The sequence below is a fragment of the Lacerta agilis genome, chromosome 1 (genome assembly GCF_009819535.1).
Source record: "Lacerta agilis isolate rLacAgi1 chromosome 1, rLacAgi1.pri, whole genome shotgun sequence".
Classification (NCBI taxonomy): domain Eukaryota; kingdom Metazoa; phylum Chordata; class Lepidosauria; order Squamata; family Lacertidae; genus Lacerta; species Lacerta agilis.
The window spans coordinates 79,225,109-79,247,323 of NC_046312.1; the positions used below are offsets into that span (position 1 = coordinate 79,225,109).

At 44.0% G+C, this 22,215-nt stretch overlaps 1 protein-coding gene across 3 annotated transcripts; it reads right to left on the bottom strand.

The window, feature by feature from the left end:
• Window positions 1-1,395: 1,395 nt before the first annotated feature.
• Window positions 1,396-21,505, bottom strand: LOC117051299 (membrane-spanning 4-domains subfamily A member 12-like). 3 transcript variants are annotated; one of them, XM_033157544.1, is made up of 6 exons: window positions 21,176-21,426; window positions 16,882-17,001; window positions 7,730-7,786; window positions 5,554-5,685; window positions 3,972-4,085; window positions 1,396-3,282 (listed from the first exon to the last, which is right to left on the bottom strand). In XM_033157544.1, exons 1-6 carry the CDS (start codon window positions 21,263-21,265, stop codon window positions 3,160-3,162), a joined length of 636 nt encoding a protein of 211 aa, XP_033013435.1. In that variant the 5' UTR covers window positions 21,266-21,426; the 3' UTR covers window positions 1,396-3,159. The 3 variants fall into 3 exon arrangements, with proteins under 3 accessions (XP_033013435.1, XP_033013444.1, XP_033013453.1); XM_033157553.1 differs by having other exon boundaries at window positions 3,972-4,082; window positions 21,176-21,421; XM_033157562.1 differs by lacking the exon at window positions 16,882-17,001 and having other exon boundaries at window positions 21,176-21,505.
• Between the last annotated feature and the right edge of the window lie 710 nt (window positions 21,506-22,215).

The window sequence follows — 22,215 nt, forward strand, 5'->3', positions numbered from 1 at the left end:
CCTAGAACTCAGCAGGAAGGCTGAAATTGCGCTAGTTAAAATTGTGTAAGTTGCGAGTTAACGGTATCCCAGAGACACCAGCATCTCCAGTCACCCTCATTCCAAGCAAACCAAAACCAAAGTGTGCCCTGGCATCTGTGAAATCTCTCGCCACTTGGACATCGGGGTGCATGTAACAATATTAAGATCCATCTCCAACAAGTTCTGGTTACGCTTTTCCTGAAAAGTGGTTCACTCAGGTTAAAGGTACTTCATTTCCTTTCAAACCTTTTGGTCAGGTTAGATATCATATTTGGCCATCCTCACCTCGTTTGCAAAATATATGACTCCATTCCATGTCCCAGACAGATTCCTAAAGCATTGTGCTCTCACAGGGTCCAGAAAACTGTAAAATTGGGCGGGAATTACTAAGAGAATCTCATCCATGCTGCATTTCACATGCTGTGTTGCCCTACATCAGGTTGTTATGTAATGTTGCCTCAGAAACTGCCTTACTGCTTGCCTCATGCAAGTTCTGTATTCTGCTGAATTGTACAATGGCAGTTTCCTATTGCTTTAGCTTATTGGTTCAGTAGATATACCTCTCTCTCTCTCTCTCTCTCTCTCTCTCTCTCTCACACACACACACACACACACACACACTTGCTGTGAGATTTTTTTTTTTAAATCAGCCTTGTTTCATTATAGACAGGAGATAGAGTCGATGCAGTTCACAGTAAGACCAGCTAAAACTCTGTTGCTGTGTTAAGCAGCTAACCTACTATTACCTCAGATTAAGCTCTTTCGGTGCATTTTTTACAAGCTTTTACTCTTCTCTGACTAGCTGCTTCAGGCAAGGTTTTATGTCAAATCAACACTTTCAGGATTCAACTACTTTACACTCGTCCACTTTAAAACCAGTCATTGATATTATCTACACAGTGGAAAAGTAGGGTGAGCACTCAGCATCACTGTGGGCAAGGGCAGAATAAATGCCTGGGTTAAATCTGAACATTGAATTTTAAAATGCAATGTTCAGATACTGAGACCTGGGTTTGGGGGCGCATAGCCAAGAAGTTAGACGCTGAAGGCATATTTGTGTGTTTTATTACTATTACCCTGAGTGTTTTGTTGTATTACATTCTAATAGGTGTCTTGTAAGTATGGTGCTCTTTATCTTTGAATATTAATCCACTTTGAGCATTCACAGAAATAGATAATGACTATTTCATGCCCGCCCCCTGTCCACCAATTCATTGGAACTCCTTCTGTGAGACAGCTATCAGGCTGCAATGAAGAGAGCAACAGGATGGTGAGTTAGTTCACCATTTTGCTCTGGATGGGGTAAGAGCAAGCATCTGCAGGAGGATGAATCTTCTGTTAGGGACAACAAAGAACAGTCAAAAGACAGGCGCATGTTGTTTCAGGTACATAATTTATTTTCATTTAAAAAAAATCATACCCATGAAAAGCAAGATCAAACCTAGAAAGAGTGAATCAGCTGCAGACTCTAAAACCTAAAATCGTCTAGGACCATATAAACAGCTACAAGATTCAGACCTCGGTGAGGCCACTCAGTATTAGGTATCCCTGTTTCACAGACAGGCATTAAATAGTCAGTAGAAATTCCCCATGAAAACATGCTCTGAAGAAACATTAACCAAGATGCTCAGAAGCCAGCGGAATGGATTCCGACCTAGCCATTCCCAGATCCTTATAACAACAATACAAAATATCAAAAAAACACTACTTGCTACTTACACAGTATGCAGTCAATAACCCGACCCACCCTGAACAAAACCAGCAATCACCCAGCCCAGCACTCTTGGAGACCAAGAGCACAATTGACCAGGAATCCCTCTTTCTCAAGCCTTCTTGAAATGAATGGGTGCCGCTCAAGAGCACTGCACATCTTCTCGTGCAGCTCCCATTCATTTCAATAGCGCCCAAGCAGGAGGATTTCATGTTCGGCTGTCTTGCAATCCTTCATTCCATTAGGCACACTAAAGTCGCATTCAGTTCAGTGGGACTCTAAGCACATCTAACAAGGTTCAGGTTAGTCCCACTTGTGCCTCTTGTTCCTGGGCCTGCCTCAAGTGCCATGGTTGACCTTGAAGAGTATGAGGAAATGCTAGAGGTCTACCTTGAAAATCAATCAGTGCGAAATGTTGCCAAAAGTTCTCTGACGTCCACTAACAATGGACATCATATCTTACCTCCAGGTATTAGATGGCAGTTTCCAGCTCCAGAATGACTAATGCTAGGGGAGGAGCCAATAATCCGGAATGTATACCGTGTCTGCTTTAAGCTCATCATACCTGCAAGCTATACAAAGAGAGTGTGAAGGATCCCTCTAGGGGACAAACTAGGAGAAAATTTCCCAGGAGTTGTTCTATGGATATTCTTAATGGATATGTATGTACACTTAACTGAAATAAATGCAGTAGTATGCAGCACTCAATAAAACTCAGCATTGTTGATGAAACTTCCTATGACCAATCAGCTTTCCAAATTGATTCCCATGAGCTGCTTTCTACAATGCACCCATGCTTTGGAGGTGCAGAGGGGGACAAATGTAGAGATTGGGGCCAAGGCAGTCCCATATGCTGCCTACTTCTCAGGAGGCTCAACTTTCCTAGAGAGTCTTTAAGAACTCGCTGCAGCCCTGAGCAGTGAGCCATCCAAATCAACACCACATACTGTTTTCTCTTACATTTTGCACCAGGGTCACCAATGGAGCCAGCCAGAGGCAGAAAAAACACACTAATGACTTGCCCGTGCTCCTACATGCTTCCCTTCCGCGTTCTTCTCTGGGTCTCCTGCTGTCCTGTGACCACCCCCAAGACTACACTGTCTTCAAACACACTTTAACATGTTAATAATCCATGTGCCAAACTCATGGTGAGCTCCATAAACGGCCTATGCAAAAAAGAGGAGTCCAAATGTTACCTCCTAGTCCAAGGCAGAGCATATCAAGCCGCATGCTTCTTAGCCACAGTCTAAAACTGAGACTGTACTGGAGAAAGAAGAGAGATGGTCCCTTTGGCCTCACTGGCCTGGCAGCTGGAATACTGGCAGTAATTGACGGAACTCTGTCATGCAGGAAAGGTCCAGTGTTGACACCTCAAAATAGGTGCAGCTGGTGTGATTTCTCCATACAGATTCCTCCTCTTGAGTCTTCTACACAGTCTCTACTTTTAAATCGTAACTTACATCATTGGAATTTGGTGGATGGGTTGCTGATGATTCTACAGATGCGGCCTCAGTATCTGTCCTGATGGTGTTCGGTTCAATCAATATGGCCTAGAAAACAGAAGAAATTTAAACTTGATATCATTAGCTGGTATTATCACATTTCTTATCCCTATCCAACCAAAGCTATATTCCTATCAGCTAAAATATGTACCCCAGGGACAGATGAATCTATTAATTTCAATTTTCATCAGTTTCTCATTTTTTCCAGTCTTAAATTCAGTTTGCCACATTTCTGCATCAGTTTGTAGACACTTTTTTTGTTTTTAAAAAAGAAATCATTAAAATTTCTCATAATTTTAGTGCAAAGTTTTCCTAATATAAACATTTCATGATATAACACATTTTTGCAGTTGATTTTCACTAATAAATGCACATTGTGCACACTTTCCTATAATATAATGCATGTCTGAATTTTATTTTCACGAACATATGCATTTGTAAGCACACTTTCCCCTAATACATGCCGTTTTAGTACTCATTACTTGGTTTGAGAACTGCATCACAAAATTTGGAGATGTGGATTTTGAAGGATATTATTTCAGAAAGTGCAAATTAGGTAGTTTAGCATTAAAATGTGAACCAATTCCCCCACTATCTGCCCAACCTAATTGGGTCATCTTCCTCACCCTAACGTCTTACCTATGCATTTACCTATGCAGCTGACTGAAGTGCAACTAATACACTCTGGCCCTGAAACACACATGCAATTGCAATTCTGGTGAGAATTATGCACTTACCTCATTGGAATCAGAACGGGTTGCCCGGCACCAAAAATATGCAGTGGCAGATGCGATGCAAAATTCCACAATGGTGAATGTCAGCAATACAATGGCAATCCTGTTGCCTGTCTTCTCCAAAAAGGAAACAAACACAATGTTACAAAGCTGATCACCAAACTGAACGTTATCCATTTATCTTCTCCCATGAACCTGCCTAGATTTGTACCTTTCCCCCCCTCTATTCTGTGTGAATGCAGGAAGAAGTTATTTGAAGCTGTCAACCAAATGTCAGTGAAGGCTTGTTTTTTTGCAGGTAATAAAATGTAAAGGAGGGAATTCAAGTTAGGGTATAAATCAGCTATGATCTGGCTGGGGCATGGGTGTCTAGCTGCTACTAGGAGATGAGACTCTGGCTGTAATCCTCTGCATACTTGCCTAGGAGTAATCCTTATTGAACACAGTGGGACTTACTTCTGAGTAAACATGCATAGGATTATTATCAGGTTGCCTGTGTCCTTAGTCCAAATGATTTAGCTTGAGAAAACACCCAGAGCTGTACTTTTATGCCTGCTCTTTAAAGCTTTTGGGCTCTGTGTATGTGTGTAAGAGAGACAGACAGAGAGAGACAGACAGACAATGTGAGACGGAAGGGGGAGAGAGAGAGAGAGAGAGAGAGATGTTCCCTGCACAGCCTGGCTCCAGTCTCAACTAAAGACTTTCAAGATTCATGACTAATAAATAGCACCACAATGTCAGTAACCTTAGGTTCCCTCTTAACCAGGATCTGGAATCAAGATCTGAAGCTGGTTAGCAAACCCTACTTACGGTAAGATCAGGGCCAAGACATTTTGCTGCCTGAGGTGAAGGACAAGATGGTGCCCTCCCACATCCCTCAAGCCCACTGGCCTGGCAGTCGAATCTTACTTCAGCACTGCCCTTCATCACACCTGTGACTAGCAAGCAAATTCAAGGGGTGAAGAGAAGGCTGTGTTGTACAAGCATCTCAAGCAGCTCACCACCATTCCAAACCCATCAGCATCTGCTGCCTGAGGCGACTGCCTCACTTTGACTAATGGCAGGGCCAGCTCAGGTGGAATCCTGGTTGCTAGCATTTATCATGGTTCATTGTGCTGATGCACCACCTAACAACGGTAAAGGCTAGCAGGGGGAAGGCGGCAGAATGAGATTTATGTTAGAGAGAGCTGGGTGAGGGAACATGTGGGCAGCTTTTCCCATAGTGAATTTCACACTGTAATGCCAACACAGAAGTGGGGCAAGCACCACAACAACAATGTGGTCCCTGAGAGTATGGATGGTGTGTGGGCTGTGCAATGGTTGCTCTTTGAGACTGTGCTACCCACATCTTGACCCTCACCTACCATTTGGGATCCTGACAGTCCCCATGCAGCTGGCATGCTGACTCTGTATGCTTGACAGCGTTTGGAGGCACCTTAAGTACATTGTAAATGCTAGTCCATTTATATTAAAATATGCATGTACTAACCCCTCTGATTACACACACACACACACACACACACACACACACACACACACCGTTAATCTCAAAAAGTTATGTTGTTACAGAGGTATGGAAACTTACCATAACCAGAGAATAGTGATGATTATCATCGTAATGAAATGACCCATTTTTGCTCAGGTCTACTATAAAAGTCAATATTCCAAGTAATGCAAAGATGGCACTGATGATATTCATGGCTTGGGAGCCTTTCACCTGAAAAACATAAAACACTGAATGCAGGCTATTTGGGAGGAGGGATTATGCTATTTAAAGTGGTAGCAAACTGGAGGAGCTGCCATCCTCTTCTATAGTCTTTGCTTGGGAACTCCAGGCTCTCAATTCCAATGTCAAGTGAGTCTCATGATGTCAAGTGAGACTCATGATGTGAAGCACCCAGAGAGTGGACCTGGCAGCCACGGAAGCTGCTTAGGCTGGAAGACACAAATGGCAGCTTTGGAGGGAGCTGAAGGCGCCATGATAGAGACATCACTGCCGGTGATGTACACTCTTTTTTGTCTCGCTGTGATCTCTGCTCAAATAGGTTTTCTGAAACACTCCTCACCCTCAATTCATTCCTGAAGAGAGACAATAGGGGTATGGACGCAGTCAGCAGCAATGCCTCTGTTGTGTGCTATTGTCTGCCTCCAGCTTTGGATCACCCAAGAATAATATATCAACTTTCCTCTGCTTGAAACTCTCACCTTCTCCGCAGCAGCTTCATTTGGGTTCCCGGAGATTCAAAACCTCACTACAAAGGCATTCTTCAAAGTTCTTCCCATAAGACGAAGAAAAACTTCAGATGCAGCCCCATTATCCTCTGCATGCTTACTCAGATATAAGCTCAGTTGAATTCAGTGAGCGTGAGTCCTGTGGCATTGAACTTAAAGTGCAATCCTATGCATATTTACTTGGAGGTAAAGAGTTCAGTGGGACTTTCTCCCATGTAAGTGGATATAGGACTGCAGCACTAATCTAGTAGATCTAAGGGAACCTGCAGCCCTCCAGCTGTTACTGGACTCCAGTTCCCATCAGACCCAGCCAACATGGCCAGTGGTGATGGATAATGGGAGTTGTAGTCCAACAGCAGCTGGAGGGCCATTCCCAATTTTCCATTCCTTACCTAAAACTTTGTATCTACAATAATTCAAAGGGGTGGACTGAAAGGGCCTTGGAAGGACATGCCAGAAATGGAACAGTGCTTCATGCTCTTGCAGGAAGCATTATATGGAGAAGCTGTAAGGAAGATGACTAAATACTGGGCCACAGGAGGGGGGGGGAGCATTGTTAAAAATATAATCTGCTGTAGGGCAGATTATCCTCCACACCCTCCTCCTCCAAGTGGTACAAGCCTCTCACTCTGTCCAATTTGTGGCTAGTCCATATGGAATATATGGCAACTCAAAAAGGAGTGCAAGAATGCCACCAGAAATAGCCCCATTCCCGCCCTGCCCCACTGTTTCATAAATATCTACCACAGTATCCTTTGTACATATTTCATACACATATTGCATAGCTCTTGCTAGCCCTACTCCCCATTATAAAAACCAAGCTTCAGCAAAGCGGCTGCATCATCTACCCTCAGACCTGGGTAAATGTCCCTCTGTATTGTACTGAGTCTTTCAATGCTGTGCAAAAACCCTATATATAAAGTGGAGAATTCCCCTGAAATAGGACCACATATATTTCATGAAAGCCAGGTGTAGCAAACCTATGGCCCCCCAAGATGCTTTTGGACTCTATATCCCATCAGCCAACCTTGCTAATAGCCAGGCATGATGGGAGTTGTAGTTCAACAGTATCTGGAGGGCAACGCGTTCCACTTCCTTGATGCAATCTGATCCGGGCTGAAATCAGGCTTTGAAAGGGACTTTCTTCAACCTCAGCATCTACTTTCACTTCAGATTATTGTTACAAAGTCTCCACTATTTCTTCATTGCATTTATATTCCATCTTTCCTCCAGGAAGCTCAAGTAGCACATATGGTTCTCTCCCCCGCCCCTCCCACAACCTGTCCTCACAGCAACCCTGTGAAGTAAGTGAGGCTGAGAAATAGTGATCGGCACAAATTCTCCTCCTGAGCTTCATGGCTGAGTAAGGATTTGAACCAGAGTCTCCTCAGTTGTAGTCCAAGGCTCTTAACCGCTACACCACAACACACTGTTGCTCAGTTGATCCCAGAAACCTGCCAAACCTTAGCTGTTTATCTGAGGTGAGCAGAGTTAGACTACAGTTAAAGGAACGGCCGACTTCAACTCACTGCACACTCTGTAGGGCTCTTCTCAGCACCAATTGTGAGGCATCCGGAGACAATGAACTGTTCGGGAGGAAGGAAACAAGTGTGTAATTGATAGTCATGTTAAAGGCAGTTACCCTTCCCACAATCACTGGACCCACCTTAGAAGGCTGTGTTAGAAATGAAGGGGAAGATTGGTACCATCCTTGGTGGCTTTTTATTTATTTTTAAGGGTGGTTTGTTCAAGGAAGAAAGCCTATTATAGCTTCTTAACCACATGTAGCAAAGTTGCCCCATCATCTGGCCAGGTCAGATTTCCCACATGTAAAAGATCTCTACTGCCTGGGACAGCTGATCTTATTACAACTCACTTAACATCCCAATCGTCTACTTCAATGTTCCATTGTGGGCCTCAAAACTAAGACTATCTCTGTACTTTCTCTTGGCAGGCACCTCATACTTCCAAAAGGAAGTTGGAGATGCAAGATGAATGAGGCCTGACACCTCTGCCCTGCTCTGAGCCGCCCTAGGCAGAGCCACCCCCCAGAATAATGGTTGATCAAGTGATAGCTCAAGTGACTGGGGTGATGCGGAGCCATGCTATGGGTTCTCTGCTTCGGAGCCACAGACAGAGTGTAGTGCATTTGATGCCATTGATTTTAGAGCTGAGGTGAAACTTTTGGTTTTGTGAGTGTCAAAAGTAAAAGAAAGTAAAATAAAAAGAAAGAAAGAGAAAAAAAGAAGCCACCTGTTTTTGCAGCTTTCAACACTTGTGACCATATCTGACATTGACGTTAGCCCTCTTCAGGTGGTTTATATTTGAGTTAAGTGACCACAAAAAGGGGGAGCTGTGGGGACAAGCATGCTAGCCCACTCCATTGCCTACCCTTCTGCAAGTTGGGTGGTGGTGGTGGTGGTGGTAAATGTTTGAACTGAAGAACCTGCTTTTTGGATCTGTTAGGATTCTATCTCACGTACAGGAAGACTCCGCGAGTACAGGAGGCCCCTCACTTCATACATTCACCTTACAACGCATGGAAGGTGATGGGAACAGCATCAGCGATATCGAATTAGTGCCCTATGCACACCCATCGTGAGTTTACCTAACTCACATACGGAATATTTGAAGAGGGCTCTTGTCTCAGTGCTGCTGATCTTCTCTGAGCCATTTCCCTTTTCATCCGTTGCCCTCACAGTCTTCTTTAGCCTCTTTCCCCCACACTGTTGTTTATTCCAATGGTGAACCATTTTATTTTGTCAATGGTTACACAAAGAAGGGGCGCGAATCTAATGCGATGATGTCAAGGAAGCTTGAAAACAAGAGAACCCGTTGATCACCTCAGACCAAGTGGCAGCGGCTGAGGACTGTGAGGGCGGAAAGTATCAAAACAATCTGATTACTCAGTGAGACAAATATCCTTAGCAGTCCTTTGTCTGGCTGTGTTAATTTCAAGGTGGGTGTTTGTCGTAGCCCTAATCAGGGCAGGAGTGAGGAACAAATGCATCTTGGGGAAGTGGTTTTGCAGAAACAACTTAAGGGTGATTTCATACGCGAGGCTTAAATAATCTTTGAACCTCTCCATTGCTCAACCATGGCCAATTTTAATCAGGCCATGCCAGCACTTTCAGGCTGCTCCTAGGGTGCCAGTGCATAGGCCAGCAACACTCTCAGGCTGTGATTGTGGGGCACCTGGAGGAGTGGATGAGGTAGACGGCTTATCAGAAACACTGACTTGGTCATTGTCACCCTCGTCACTAGGCCAGCAACGCAGAAGCCTAGCATTTTAATTCTCCACAATGCCCCCAGAGTAGCATGATATCGGGGGCATGGCAGGCAATTTATCATGGGGGCTTGAAGCTGCCCATTGCCACCAGTGGCTAACCCTGAAGCCAGGGACACCCTGTAAGAGGAGGAGGGGCACCAGAAAGCCCTCTGCCAAGGGCCCCCTCAGATTTGGAGTGGCTCTGTTAGAAAGCAGAATCGAGGCTTTTACAATATACCGTAAGTGTGCATTCTACGCACCTCAGGTTTCTTATTCACATCCCATCGCAATTTAAAGCAAGGATCACTTTAAGCCTCACACACAAAAAGGTAAAAGACAACACAGAAGGACACCAATAGACAGCGAAGGGAAATCGAGCTATAGAGCGAGACTTCCCAAGGCAAGTAAGTTGTATGAAGTGGATGGAGAATGGAAGATGTGTGTGAACAGACTGGAACGTGAAAAACGAGATGTTGATGAAACTTTTCGGAAAAGACAGTCACAGGTTAACAATAGGAGTGAACGTTGGCAGTGCACTGCACCCCATCCTAAATTCACCCATTGCTAGGCAGCCATATTCCCATGCACTTGCCCTAAAGTAAGGTCAGCATGCACTCACTATTTTCTGTATGATCCTGCTATAGAAAGTAACTTGCAGAAGCGGCATTTTCAGATCACATTTCATGAACTGCCTCTGTTTAGCACTCCACACGTTCTTCTTTTATTTTCTTTTTTAAAGTGTAAGCATGTGGGTTTCATTACAGAAGCAAAGACTTTTCCACTTATCATCTGGCCAGAATTCTCATGCAATTTCTTCCCTTTCCATAGCCCCCAGCCTACCCCACCACCCCCCACCCCGATCCTAGTTGCTGGTGTATTTTTAGTTTCCTTGTACTGCAAAGTTTGTGTCCACTGCATCCATGCAACTTCCGCCAGAGACACCTTAGCAACCCATCTGCAACTCAAACTGGTTCCTTCCCAATTCTCCCTTGAAACTGCAGGAGTGCAATCTTGTGCAGTCTGCCATTAATAAGGAACAAAAGCTTAGGCTCACAAATCCAGGAGGAGGAGGTGGCACATGTGTACAGAAGTACAGGGAAGGAGGGAGAAATTTGATTCAGTATGCATTTAAAGCTGAACGTATCAAACTCATACGCTATCCTTCAAAATTCACACATCAGAATTTTACAATGCAGTTCTCCACCCCAAAAATGCTTCCAAGAACACATATATTAGGGATAAGAACAGAGGTATTGTTGAAAAAGAACATACAAAAATGCATTATATCGGGGGGGGGGGAATTGCTTGACAAAAAATGTGTACATTATTCAAAACTGCATATAAAAATGTGTTTAATGGGAGAAATTGGCACTAAAACACTGGTGAATTTTCAAGAGGATTTTTAAAATTATTACTGCAAAAAGCAGACAACTGAGTTCAAAATTAGAAAAATGAGAAACCGAGAGAACCAAAATTGTCAGATCCATCCATCCCTATATGGGAAATTTGTACTGAAGCAATACAAGATAAAAATGAAAACCAGAGATGAACTGGGGGGGGGAGGGAGGGAGGGAGGGAGGGAAAGAGAGAGAGAGAGAGAGAGAGAGAGAGAGAGAGAGAGAGAGAATGCTGTTGTGGCCACACCCCTGGGAATAAAAAGGAGTTGCTTTTTGACTGGGATGATAAAGGCTTAACTAAACGTTACAGGGAATGCATTGTGGCAGACCAATATCTGCCCCCTTCATCTCCTTGATGATGTCACTGTGATTAATATTTCCCCACTCCAGTTAACTGGCAGCTACAGAGGATGGGGAAATAAATGCTTGACAGCATGATGTCATTTCACATGTGTATCTGACATGTTTATTTGACATTACTGTTGACATGCATATGGCAGGACAGGGCGAGTCATGTAAGCTGGCAGCAGCTATGTGTCCTATTAACATCTGATTAGGCCCTGAAAGTGGTAAATATATCAGAAGAGCAAAATTCTCTCTATATTTGAATACTGAATATTCAATATATTGATTGAATTTCCCCAAACTTTGTCAAATGATTTGGAGCATAGAATTTATGCATGCTAAGGAAATAGCAGGAGAGTCCACAAAGATCTCAAAATGCATTTGCTATCCCTGATCCTAAACCATTTTTTTTCATGAATGAAGTCCAATGGGACTTCTTAACAAGTATGCTTAAGGCTGCACAATAAGCAAATGGTTAAGTAAGAATTCTTGCTGCCGTTCCTCTTCCATTAGAGGGTGGCAAGCTGGTAGAGAGGAGGAAGATCCACAAAGAGGCAGGGCCACATGGTGGCACTTTTCTGGGGCGGTTGCACGGTGACATCGTAACAACCACCACAGAGAAGCCATACTGCATATCAGCTTGGACAGATGGTAACCCAACATGGATCCTGATTAAAGTATGTGCTAGCTGTCTGCATGCTGGTTAAAACTGGCACTGGGTAATCCTGTGCTGTCCTTCTTCAAAGCTCCTTCTCTCATGCAGCAAGAGGAGGTGTTGAAAAGCCACAGAGAACTCTTGTCTTTTAAAACACCTATTATGATGTTTAAGTGGGAATAGACAGGGCCAGAAGGCAGGCTTGAATCAGTGCTTGGAAGGAATGAACTACTGTAATTCAGATTAACGAATTCACTGAATTAAAAAAAAAATCTCTGAATTATATCCGAAAGAAGCTGTTATAATTTCTGGGTGAACACGAATTAAGTTCCTTTTGCTGTGGAACTCTGGGCAATTTCTAATTCGATAAAATTTCAGTTCTTATAGGGCTTCATCACCCCTAACTCTGTTTGTTTGTGGCCAATGCATTTACCATTTTCACCTATCTGAAAAGTGATGCTCCTATTTAAGCTTAAAGAACACAATTGTTGGGGTTATAAGTAAAGCAATTTTTGAAATTACACAGTGTGTGCTTTCTTAGACTTATTGAGTATATTTTACATTTTAGCAGAGCAGCTTGTAGAACTCTGAAGGCTGGGGGGAAATGCCAAGGAGGATGTGAACAAAATATGAATTGAAGGGATCATAGAATCATGGCATCATGGAGTTGGAAGGCACCCCAAGGGTCATCTGGTCCAACCCCCTGAAATGCAGGAATCTCAACTTGAACTGTACTTGATTCCTTTTGGGAGGGACGCAATGCAACTAATTCCTTTTTAAAATTAACTTTCCAAGTACTGGCTAGGATTCACGTTATTCACAGAGCACTACTTTAAACACCTTCCTGAGTGGTCGGCTCTACTATCAGGAAGAATGGAGTCACTGCCTCAGGCAGTAGAACCCCTGAGCCCCTCAGCCATTGTTCGCTGTTGGTGATCAGAGCTAAATTTGCCGCAGGCCTGTCAATATACCCCCTGAACTAGCCTGCTGCCCTCAGGTGCACTGCAGGATGCTATCGCATTGACAGCATTGAAGTAAGGTTCAGCTGCCAATCTAGTCAGCATCAGTTCATAGAATGGGTGGAGACGCCATCTTGTGTTCTGTCTCAGATAGGGAAAAGTTTGGGCCTGGCCCTGCCTTCCCCAGCATCAAACTCTGTATACCTGTGAAGCGGTTTCTTTGTTTTTGTTTTTTAAGCAGAAGGGTCTTCCAATCTGACTGCTGATGCTCTGCCATGTGACTCTGAAGATGGCAGCTCTGCCCTGTCAGTGAACTGCACCCTTCAACACAAGATTAGGTGAACAGAGAATCCAGTAAAATCCCATCTGGACAGTTTTGGCACTAGGTGGCACTGGATTTAGTTGTGGCTGGGTGGAGTCTGCAGTTGCTGCTCTGGTCTTGTTGGAGAGAGACAGGAAAGCTCTTGTCTAGCTCACTGGACTCCTCTAAGCCAGTGATTCGTAAACAGCCTCCTAAATTGCCTGCTCCATCCCTCCTAGCAATAGCCTTTTAGTTAGACCCAATGCCAGCATTAGCAACTCCTTGCATGATGAGTAAAGGTGGCCAGGAGTCAGAGAAGGCGGTGGGGAGAAAGGGTCAGAAGAGGTGTTGAATAAAATTTAAAAGGGATATACAAGGCAATCCTTGTTATATAAACCGGGAATAAAAAGGTAATGCATAGGAGAGAGAAACTGTTCTGGGAATGAGAAGTGGCTGTAAAAGGACCAGGGAGAATGGATGGCAGAAACTGGAAATTGTGGGATATGGTACTAGTGTGAAAGGAAAATGGAAGAAGAAATTACAGGAGATTTTTTTAAAAAAAAAATGAAAAATAAAACACATTGAGAGCTATGTGGGGATGGGGAGAGAAAAATATAAAAGAAAAAGCCTTCTTAATGGATCAGAGAGGCTGTCACAATAGCTCCAGAGCAAAGGTCTGTTTTTGAGGAAAGCTTAGGTATGGACCGCTTGCCATTAGGAAAATGCTGGAGCAAAGAATTTAGGAATGTCCAAAGATGGATTAGATATTAGTAGGAAATGATGTCAGTAATTGCCAGCTGATTATGCCAAACTCTTCCTCCATTTGCCACCATTTTGTGACTGTTGGGGCTCAGTAATATGAGCCCTGAGAGCAGAAAAGGTGAGAACCTTTTCCTGTAGGCCTTCTATGACATGAAGCCATTGTTCTGAACCAGCTCCTTCATGCCAGCTGAAAGGCCTGCACAGGTCAAATGAACTTTTAGCCTGTTAATGGACTTTTTAAAAATACTTCCATTATCCAGAGACAAAGATAGCTTTTTTTTTTATGCCTCCCAAGTCTTAGGGTCACTCCTTCAAAAAGAATGAATTCCCTATCTAATACTGAAGTTATTTTGGTTGCCTCAGGAGATGGAAAATAGGTGGCAAATGTACAGACATTCACTGGGATTTTTTATGTAATCACAATTCCAACCAACCCACAACAACCACCTCACTTTGGTTTGGTTTTTCAAGGTTTATGTATGTGAAATACTTGCTAATCTTTTAGAAAGCTCTGGAGGTGACATTTTGTCAAAAGATAACCAGGCGCTTGATTCTGCCATAAACAGAAAGATATTTTATTTTTTAAAACTTAGGGTTGAAGGCACATTTTATCCTTTCTGTAAAAAAAAGAACTAGTTGTGAGACTTGGAAACATTTTATACGACTGTGTGTTTTCACTTTATTCCAGTTACTGAAAAAATGAAATCACTGTTGTTTTTTCAGCATGAACTGCAATGACTACGTTTAATAGGCTATACCTTTCTGCAGTCTTAGATTCCCAAAGCCCTTTTACATGTTCCATGTTGTTGGAAGAGAGGACTATGAGTTGATGTTGCAGTCACATAGCGTGGACAGGCACTACATTATTTAAGATAATGTAGCCACCCCTTGGTACAACAATCAAGGCTGTTAAATGGTAATTTAGACTGCTGCAGTGGAAATTATACCTGCCAGTTACCTGGTGATTGATTCTATGCTCCAGGCCCCAACCCCTGGAATCTTGCACCACTGGGAGATTGAGGTGGCATGTAACAATATCCTAAAAAAACAGACAAACCCTCAGATAAGGCCAAACCCCAAATAAGACCAGTGTGGCTCTCAGGCTTGAATCCCTGAACCTATTTACAGAAGGTGCTTGTAATTACCAATCTTTCGGACTGGAAAATAAGGAACGAGGGCAGGGTGTCCCTTTCTATAAGGCTGTCACCCACAGTAGCTATATAACATTTGATAGATCTGCTGCAGATCTTCTTTTGAGCAGTTCAATATTCATAATTTCAAATTATGACTCAGGAAAACTACAGACGTTGCACAACAGTGTGTAAAAAAGCCCTGCTCAGTGTTTGTTTGTTTGTTTTAATGAAAAGTTTCCTCAGGAGGCTGTGATTTTGAGGGGAGGAGCAAAGGTGGTGTTATGCTTAACTCTTCCCTTGCTGGCTAATTTTCTGTTGCAATGTTGCTCCTTCCAAAGCTGCTTTCTCCCTATTCCCCTAGGGAAGAAAAATCCCATTTTGATGTCTGGAAACCAAGGATAGTGCATCCTGTTTCGCTGCTTGAGAAGAAATGGGGAGTGCCACCCTCCCTGCGCCCCACTGCCCCTGCCCAAGCATCCCTTACCTAGGTTGTGCAGTGGCAGTGTGAAGCAGCAGTGGCGGCAACAGTAGGTTCCAGCAAGACCTCTCAAGATCTTGGCAAAATCTCGCAAGATCTTGCTGGAAATCAGCGCTGAGTCCAGCACCACTTCTCCACCTGTAGTGGAGGCAGCAGGGCAGGTGCAGAAGGTCTGCTGAAGCCTGAAGCAGCTTCTTCTCTTTGCCTAATGGTAGCCTTGCTGGAAACCTGTGAGGGGAGGTGGTTTTGTACAGACACACAGACACACACACACACACACTGCTTAGCATCCGTTTCCCCCCTGCCCCTTTTCCACTTGAAATTTAAGCCTTCCAAGAGTGCTATTCATTTCATTTTAGTCAGGAATTAATTAAACCCATGTTCATATAGCAGGTAGTTTGCACCTAAAGGTTCATGCATTTCTGTGTAATTCTGCATGTAGTCCCAAAGAAGACATCTTTGGGTGGCGAGATGTAAAACAGGCTTTTCAGCAGAAAGGGCATTGCATCTTTGGAGTTTTTGACACATTTGCTTAAGTTTTGCACAGAGTTTGGGTGAAAAGTGGGAGGGGGGACCACACACATTCTAGACAGTGTCTGATTTCTCTAACATGAAATTTCCCAGAAGTAAAATATTAAATTTATCCCTAGGAAATTAGTCCAAGGATCTCAGCACAACACAAACTTTACATATACAATCATTTACCGGTATGTCTTTGCTCTCTAGAATGAGAAAGAGAGCATCTGAAAAGGTTTGATTTTCATTTTTGATTTTTAAAATGTAAATTGGCATCTTCCCAAAATGAAAAATGTTTTTATTTTTAGTTGCACTACACTAGCAATACATTATAACGAAAATAAAAGAATTCTGGACGCTTCAAAACAAAACTGAAGAGGGAGGGAGGGAGGGAGGCAAGGAAGTTCAAATTTATAACGTATTTTTTTGAACATAAAGGACATTTTTAGGCAAAACACTTAATGAGTTTCAAAATGGATTACACACTTTTGAAAGATGAAAAACATCATCTCTGTTGTCATTATAAACCAAGAGAGCATCTGATGGCTTCACTCCACAGCATTGCCTGAAATCTCCATTAGGGCTGCAATCCTACACCCACTTACCTGGGAGTAAGCTCCACTGAACTCAATGGAATTTACTTCCGAGTAGACAAGACTAGGATTGCGTTGCAAATCACTCTAGTCCAGAAGTTTTCTGATGGCTCTGCAAACTTTTTCTTCAACAACTGATGCCCCTTCCAGTCTGTTACTCTCTCTTTCTCACACTTGGCATGCCAACTCTCTTTCCACTCTTTCCTTCCTCGCTCTTCCACCTCACTCCCCATCTTCCCAGTGGGGCTTGTCCGGTCACATGTGCGATACTCACGGATGCTCCTCCCAAGAAGGGGATCTCTCCAGACACAAAGTATGAGGTATATACACTGGTCAAGGTGCTGAGAATGATCCCAAAGCTAATGTGTATGAAGCCAGTCATGATCTGGATGGTCTGTGGGAACAATCAGGGGAATAATACTCGGCACTTGATGGACTAAATTAACATTCACACGCACACACCCCTTAATGATTACACCGACTTCAAAGGACTGACGCCAGAGCATCTTCTGAGTTGATATTTCTAATGGTAAGATCGCTATTCCTTATGTTCTAGGGCATCTTTCAGCTGAGAAAGTGCTTCACAATTTTCATCTATTTCATTTGACTTTGCGCATCAGAAGATCTTTATGTTCTAAGCACTTCCCGACTGTTCACCAGTATAGTTAATGTCATCTGGTAACTAAATGAAAGCTGACATTTACAAAATCTGCTCTAATTAACACTTCCGTATTGTTCAGATGTTGGCAGAGGAGGAGGACATCCCACTAAAATCTACTCCAAACCAGGCTGAGCTGATCCAGGTGAACCTATGAGCAAGTAAGAGAAAGTGAGATTTGGAGGAGGGGGCTTATGACCATAGCAAATCCTGCTGGATGATTATTTGGATTGTTCCTAGGACTCCCAGTAGGCAATGAATTCTGGTCTTTTGGTTAACTCAGAATCAGCCAGATTATGGGAGATCACAGAGGATGTATGCAGAATGTATTCAAATAAGCTGGATTCAGGTCACCAGCCATTTATGATAGGGCCACATCTATCTATCTATCTATCTGCAAACATCCTGGTTTTACCACCTGCCTGGCACAGCAAAAATGGGAGGTGGGAGATACCTAGCAGGCTACAATTTATGACTGGTGGGTTATGTTTAGCTGCGTCATAAATTACACAAGGCTATTCTAAACGAGGGAGTGGAGAATATCAAGTGAAATGTGTTCTTCTGCCCTGGCCTGTACACAGTGGAACCTGTTTATCTGGTTTGCCACTGCTCTGGATTTTGTGAGGCATGTGTAAAGGGACTAAATTAAATCCCGTTTTCAACTCAAATTGCTTTTGGTTGTACAAATATTAACAGTTTCGGCAAGAACAAACTGCCACCATGTTGCAGCCAAAGAAACCGCAGCAATATTGTAACATAAGCCTCTTGCATTTTGGTCAGCTGGATAGACACTGATTAGGGCTCACAATACATGGAAGATGCTTCTATCTGGAGCCTGTTTAAAGGCAGGAGAAGCAAAAAGGATTCTTAAGGACCACCAACTGTGTGCCTATCTGCCTTCTGGGATCTAGGCCTTCTGTTTTAGGACCATTCTTCTGGCCTGGCATTGGCTGACAAGCAGCTGAAGGGAAAGGGCCAGGAAAACATAGACAGGTGCAAGGAGGGAAAGAAGGTAGCAGCGTCAGAAGGTAATTGACAACATTACACATTGGGGCTGAGTTAGTGAAAGTGGTTCCATCTAGATGTTGATGGATTACAACTGGCATCAGCCCTAGCCAGCTGTGACCCTGTGATCAGGGATGATAGGAATCGTGGTCCACAATATATGGAGGGAACCACTTTGGCTACCTTTGGGAAAGGTGCACAAGAGAATAGTGTTTGTAGGGGTGGAGGGACAATATTTCTTCTGCTAGGTATCCTCACAGTAACAAGTAAGAAACAACAACACCATGAGCATAAGCAAAGGAGCTACTAGGTGACAACACTGACACCTTCAGAGTCGCTAAATCACTTTTTCAAAGTTAAAGGACACTTTTGAACTATACTGATGCATCTGGTGAAAATGGCAGGTGTCTGTGAAATTACAGGCCAGGCCACATCTTCACTGCTGGTGAATTGGGTCCCACTTGGTGGAGCATCAGTTTTACTGGCTCAAAACCAAGTAGAATTTGCCATCCACAGGAGATTACCACTTGCATCTACTCCACACACAGTAGAATTGACTGGGACAACCCCTGGCCAAGGTTTCTGAATGTGCTTTACAAATAACCTGATATTTACTAGCCCCCTTTCTTCCTTTTTTAATGTCCGTCTGTCTGTCTGTCAGTCAGCTGGGGGGGGGAATTGTGTGCCTCTCATTTTTATCTGAACATAATCTTCATCTCCATGCATTTGTGCTTCCATGCAATTGTGCAGATTGTGAGGCTCGGTAAGAGAAAACAAGGCACACCGTATGAATTGCATTTGTGCCAACAGATGGGCAGGAAGAGTAGGGCTGCAATCGCATCCCTACTTTCCTGGGAATAAGCCCCATTGAATGCAGTGGGACTTACTTCTTAGTAGGCATGTGTAGGATTGCACTGTTAATGTTCTTTTCAGCATGGTGCAGCCTAGCACAGCAGTGTGCTGACATCAGTTCCTCTGAAAAGAGGCTATTTTTGTGGTGACCCAAAGCACTCTTGTAGCATATCTGTTGCCTCACAAGCCTACACGCTCTGGTTGGGAGCTGGGCTGTGTTCATAAAGGGAGTCGGTGTTGCTGGTCTGGGAAATCCCAGCACAGCAGCATACCTATTTTTAGAAGGTAGGGAAAAGTCTGTTTCCATGCTTTCATAATTCACTGTAGCACTAATGCATCGAATCAGCCATGAGATTTCCCTTTGTAAATGTAGTCTGTGCTGGACTCTCATTTATTCTGAACCTGTGCAGGACCAGTACACGTGAGTGTGTAGTAGACACAGCAGTTGTTTTCTATGCAGATTCCAACTGATATGGCCGTGTGCTTAAGCTATTGTCTTAAAGGCAGCTGCATGTATTTTGTCTTCTTACAACTGCAGAATAAGAAACCTTTTCACATGCATAATGAGAGTGGCAGGGAATATGGGCTTTATAAAGACATTGTACTGAGCAGGTCCACTCAGTAATGTGGCCCTAAAGCCTTCTCTTTCCCCAAAGTGTTGCCCTCTGTCTTGCTATCTTCCATCAGTCTGTAAAGAGGCAGGAAAGGAAAGAGGGGAGAAGCCTGTTGTGGGGAGGGTGTACTGCTGCTCCTTATTATCTGCAAACCATTGCTAGAGTGTTCTGACTCTGCCCTTAACATTCAGAACAAGGCATGGTTGAAAAACTCACTCTGCCTCTAGGATCAGTGCCAAGGCTTGTTTTGAGTCACCACTCACCAATACTCAGACATGGAACCCATTTTAAAAGCTAGTTCTGAGCTCTGGCAGGAGTATGTGGATTAATAGTGAGGAGAAGGCCTCTGGGCATGTGCAAAGTATTCACACCTACACACACAGAGAAACACCCCATACCTGGAATTAGTGTTCAGAGCCCCAGGTCAGGTTTGTAAACAGTCCAATTTCCCCCATCAGACTGATGCAGGGATAGGTGCCCGTGCCCCCACTTCCCCAATGTTGATGGACTCCAGCTGCCGTCTGACCCAGCCAATGGTCAGGGATGAAAGGAGCTGTAGTCTAACAAGATCTGTAGGACCACAGGTTCCCCACTCATGGTCAATCTAGTCCAGTTTCCAATTGCAGTCAGCCCATTGTGTCTGGAAAACTCAGAAGCAGGGCATAAAAGCAATGGCCCTTCCTTGCCTGTCCCCAACACCAGGCATTATGGGGTATACTGCGTTTGAACATGAAGGCTCCATTTAGTTGTTCCAGCTAACAGTGATGGACACAGCAATTCTCTCTTGCAAATAGTGGTGCTAGGCTTTGATCATGTTCCGCTGCCTATTTCTTCCTTTTGTGCTGTGCTGCTAGAGCGATGCTGCTCACTTCCTTCATGTAATGAATGCTCATCTGTCCCCTCCCCTAAAATTGATGCTGAAGACTGCAACCCCGTAGCACACACTAGGGCACCGCACCGGGCATTTTAGAGGTAGCGACCAGCAGGATCTTTTCCCACTCTCCTTTCTGGCTGCAGATTTAGTTACTGCTCCTTGGGAATATTTAACATATGAATACACACACACACACACACACACACACACACACACACACACAATCATGTCCTGAGAACGAGCTGCTCTCAAAGAGCTATTCCCTTTCATCTGAGAGGCATAATAAATTCCCAGGTTAGTTTAAGGGAACATTATGATTAGCCGTCCTGATGTTTCCTCCACCATCCCCCGTCCTGCTTCTCTCTCTTTCTCTCACACATGCTTAATTCAGAAACAGGAGAGATCTAGAATAACACTGCCCCCTAAGTTAGGAGATCGGATGCCATTTCAGGGGAATCCACCCCCAGTCCTCTCCATCCTCCTCCTCCTCCTCCTACCACCCCCTCCCCAATATTCCAGCTCACCTCCCTCCCCAAAGTGCCTCCCCCACCGTTCTGTCACTCACCCCTAGCACTCGATTCTTCCCTTTGGGGATGGTTTCCACTGTGTACATCACAGTCCTTCTCCCCAGCCGGAAGGTCCCCATTCCCTGCATGGGAACTAGCTGGCGCGTTCGCTCCCAAGCCTACTCGGTCCCTAGCAACTGAACACTCAGCTGCATCAGCCCCACGCAGGCTGAGCATGGATGGCAGCTCGCTTGGCCTGGCTGCGCTTAGCTCCAGCACTCTCTCTTCGAGGGAGAGGAGAAAGAGTGGTCTTATTGGCTTCTGTCAGTGGTGATGTCACACACAGTCGGATATGCTGCAGAAATGGCAGAACGGGGTGGTGGTGGGGGGATTCATTCCCTCTTCCTGCTGCTGCTCATAGGTAAATCCTGCTTCTGCCAGAACTGCTTCCTCAGCAAGCACAAAGGGAAAACCAGGTGTTGTGTGTGTGTGTGTGTGTGTGTTGCATGATACTACCAAATTCCAGGGGAAATACATGCTTAGTCTGGAGAGGAGACACTGACGAAAATCCCTGTGACGGGAGTTTGCTGCAAACACAGCTGGAAAACTGGGAACATGAGGTACCAAGGAAGTGGTCAGAAAACCCTCCTGCACCAAAGGAAAAGATTATTGGATCTTCTCCATGGCAATGCAAAATCCACCTTGAAGTATCGCTTTTGTTTTATTCATTTGCCACATTACATTTATATAATGCTTATACACTTGTATCTTTTCCTCCCAGAAACTTAAGGCAATGTACATTGTCTTCCTTGCCCCAGTTTTATCCTCACAAAACTCTTGTGTGGTAGGTTAAGCTGTGAGGTGGCGACTGGTCCAAATTCATCCAGTGAGCTTCATGGCTGATGAGTGTTTTGAACCTAGATCTCTGTAATCCAAGCCTTGCAACACTAGACCGTGCTGGTGCATTTCATCTAAATATGAGCTAGATGGTGCAACCTTATAAACGCCTACCCAAAAGTAAAAACAAAATAAAAAAAATATAAATTCCTTCCAGTAGCACCTTAGAGACCAACTAAGTTTGTTCTTGGTATGAGCTTTC

What these genes read in the sequence shown, in the direction of transcription:
- LOC117051299 (XM_033157544.1), bottom strand. Translation starts at nt 21,265, where the DNA reads ATGCAGGGAATGGGGACCTTCCGGCTGGGGAGAAGGACTGTGATGTAC. An exon ending in GGAAGAATCGAGTGCTAGGG is followed by an intron (nt 17,002 to 21,175) that starts GTGAGTGACAGA and finishes TTGTTCCCACAG; the next exon opens with ACCATCCAGATCATGACTGG. An exon ending in ATCACTATTCTCTGGTTATG is followed by an intron (nt 4,086 to 5,553) that starts GTAAGTTTCCAT and finishes TCCTTTTTGGAG; the next exon opens with AAGACAGGCAACAGGATTGC.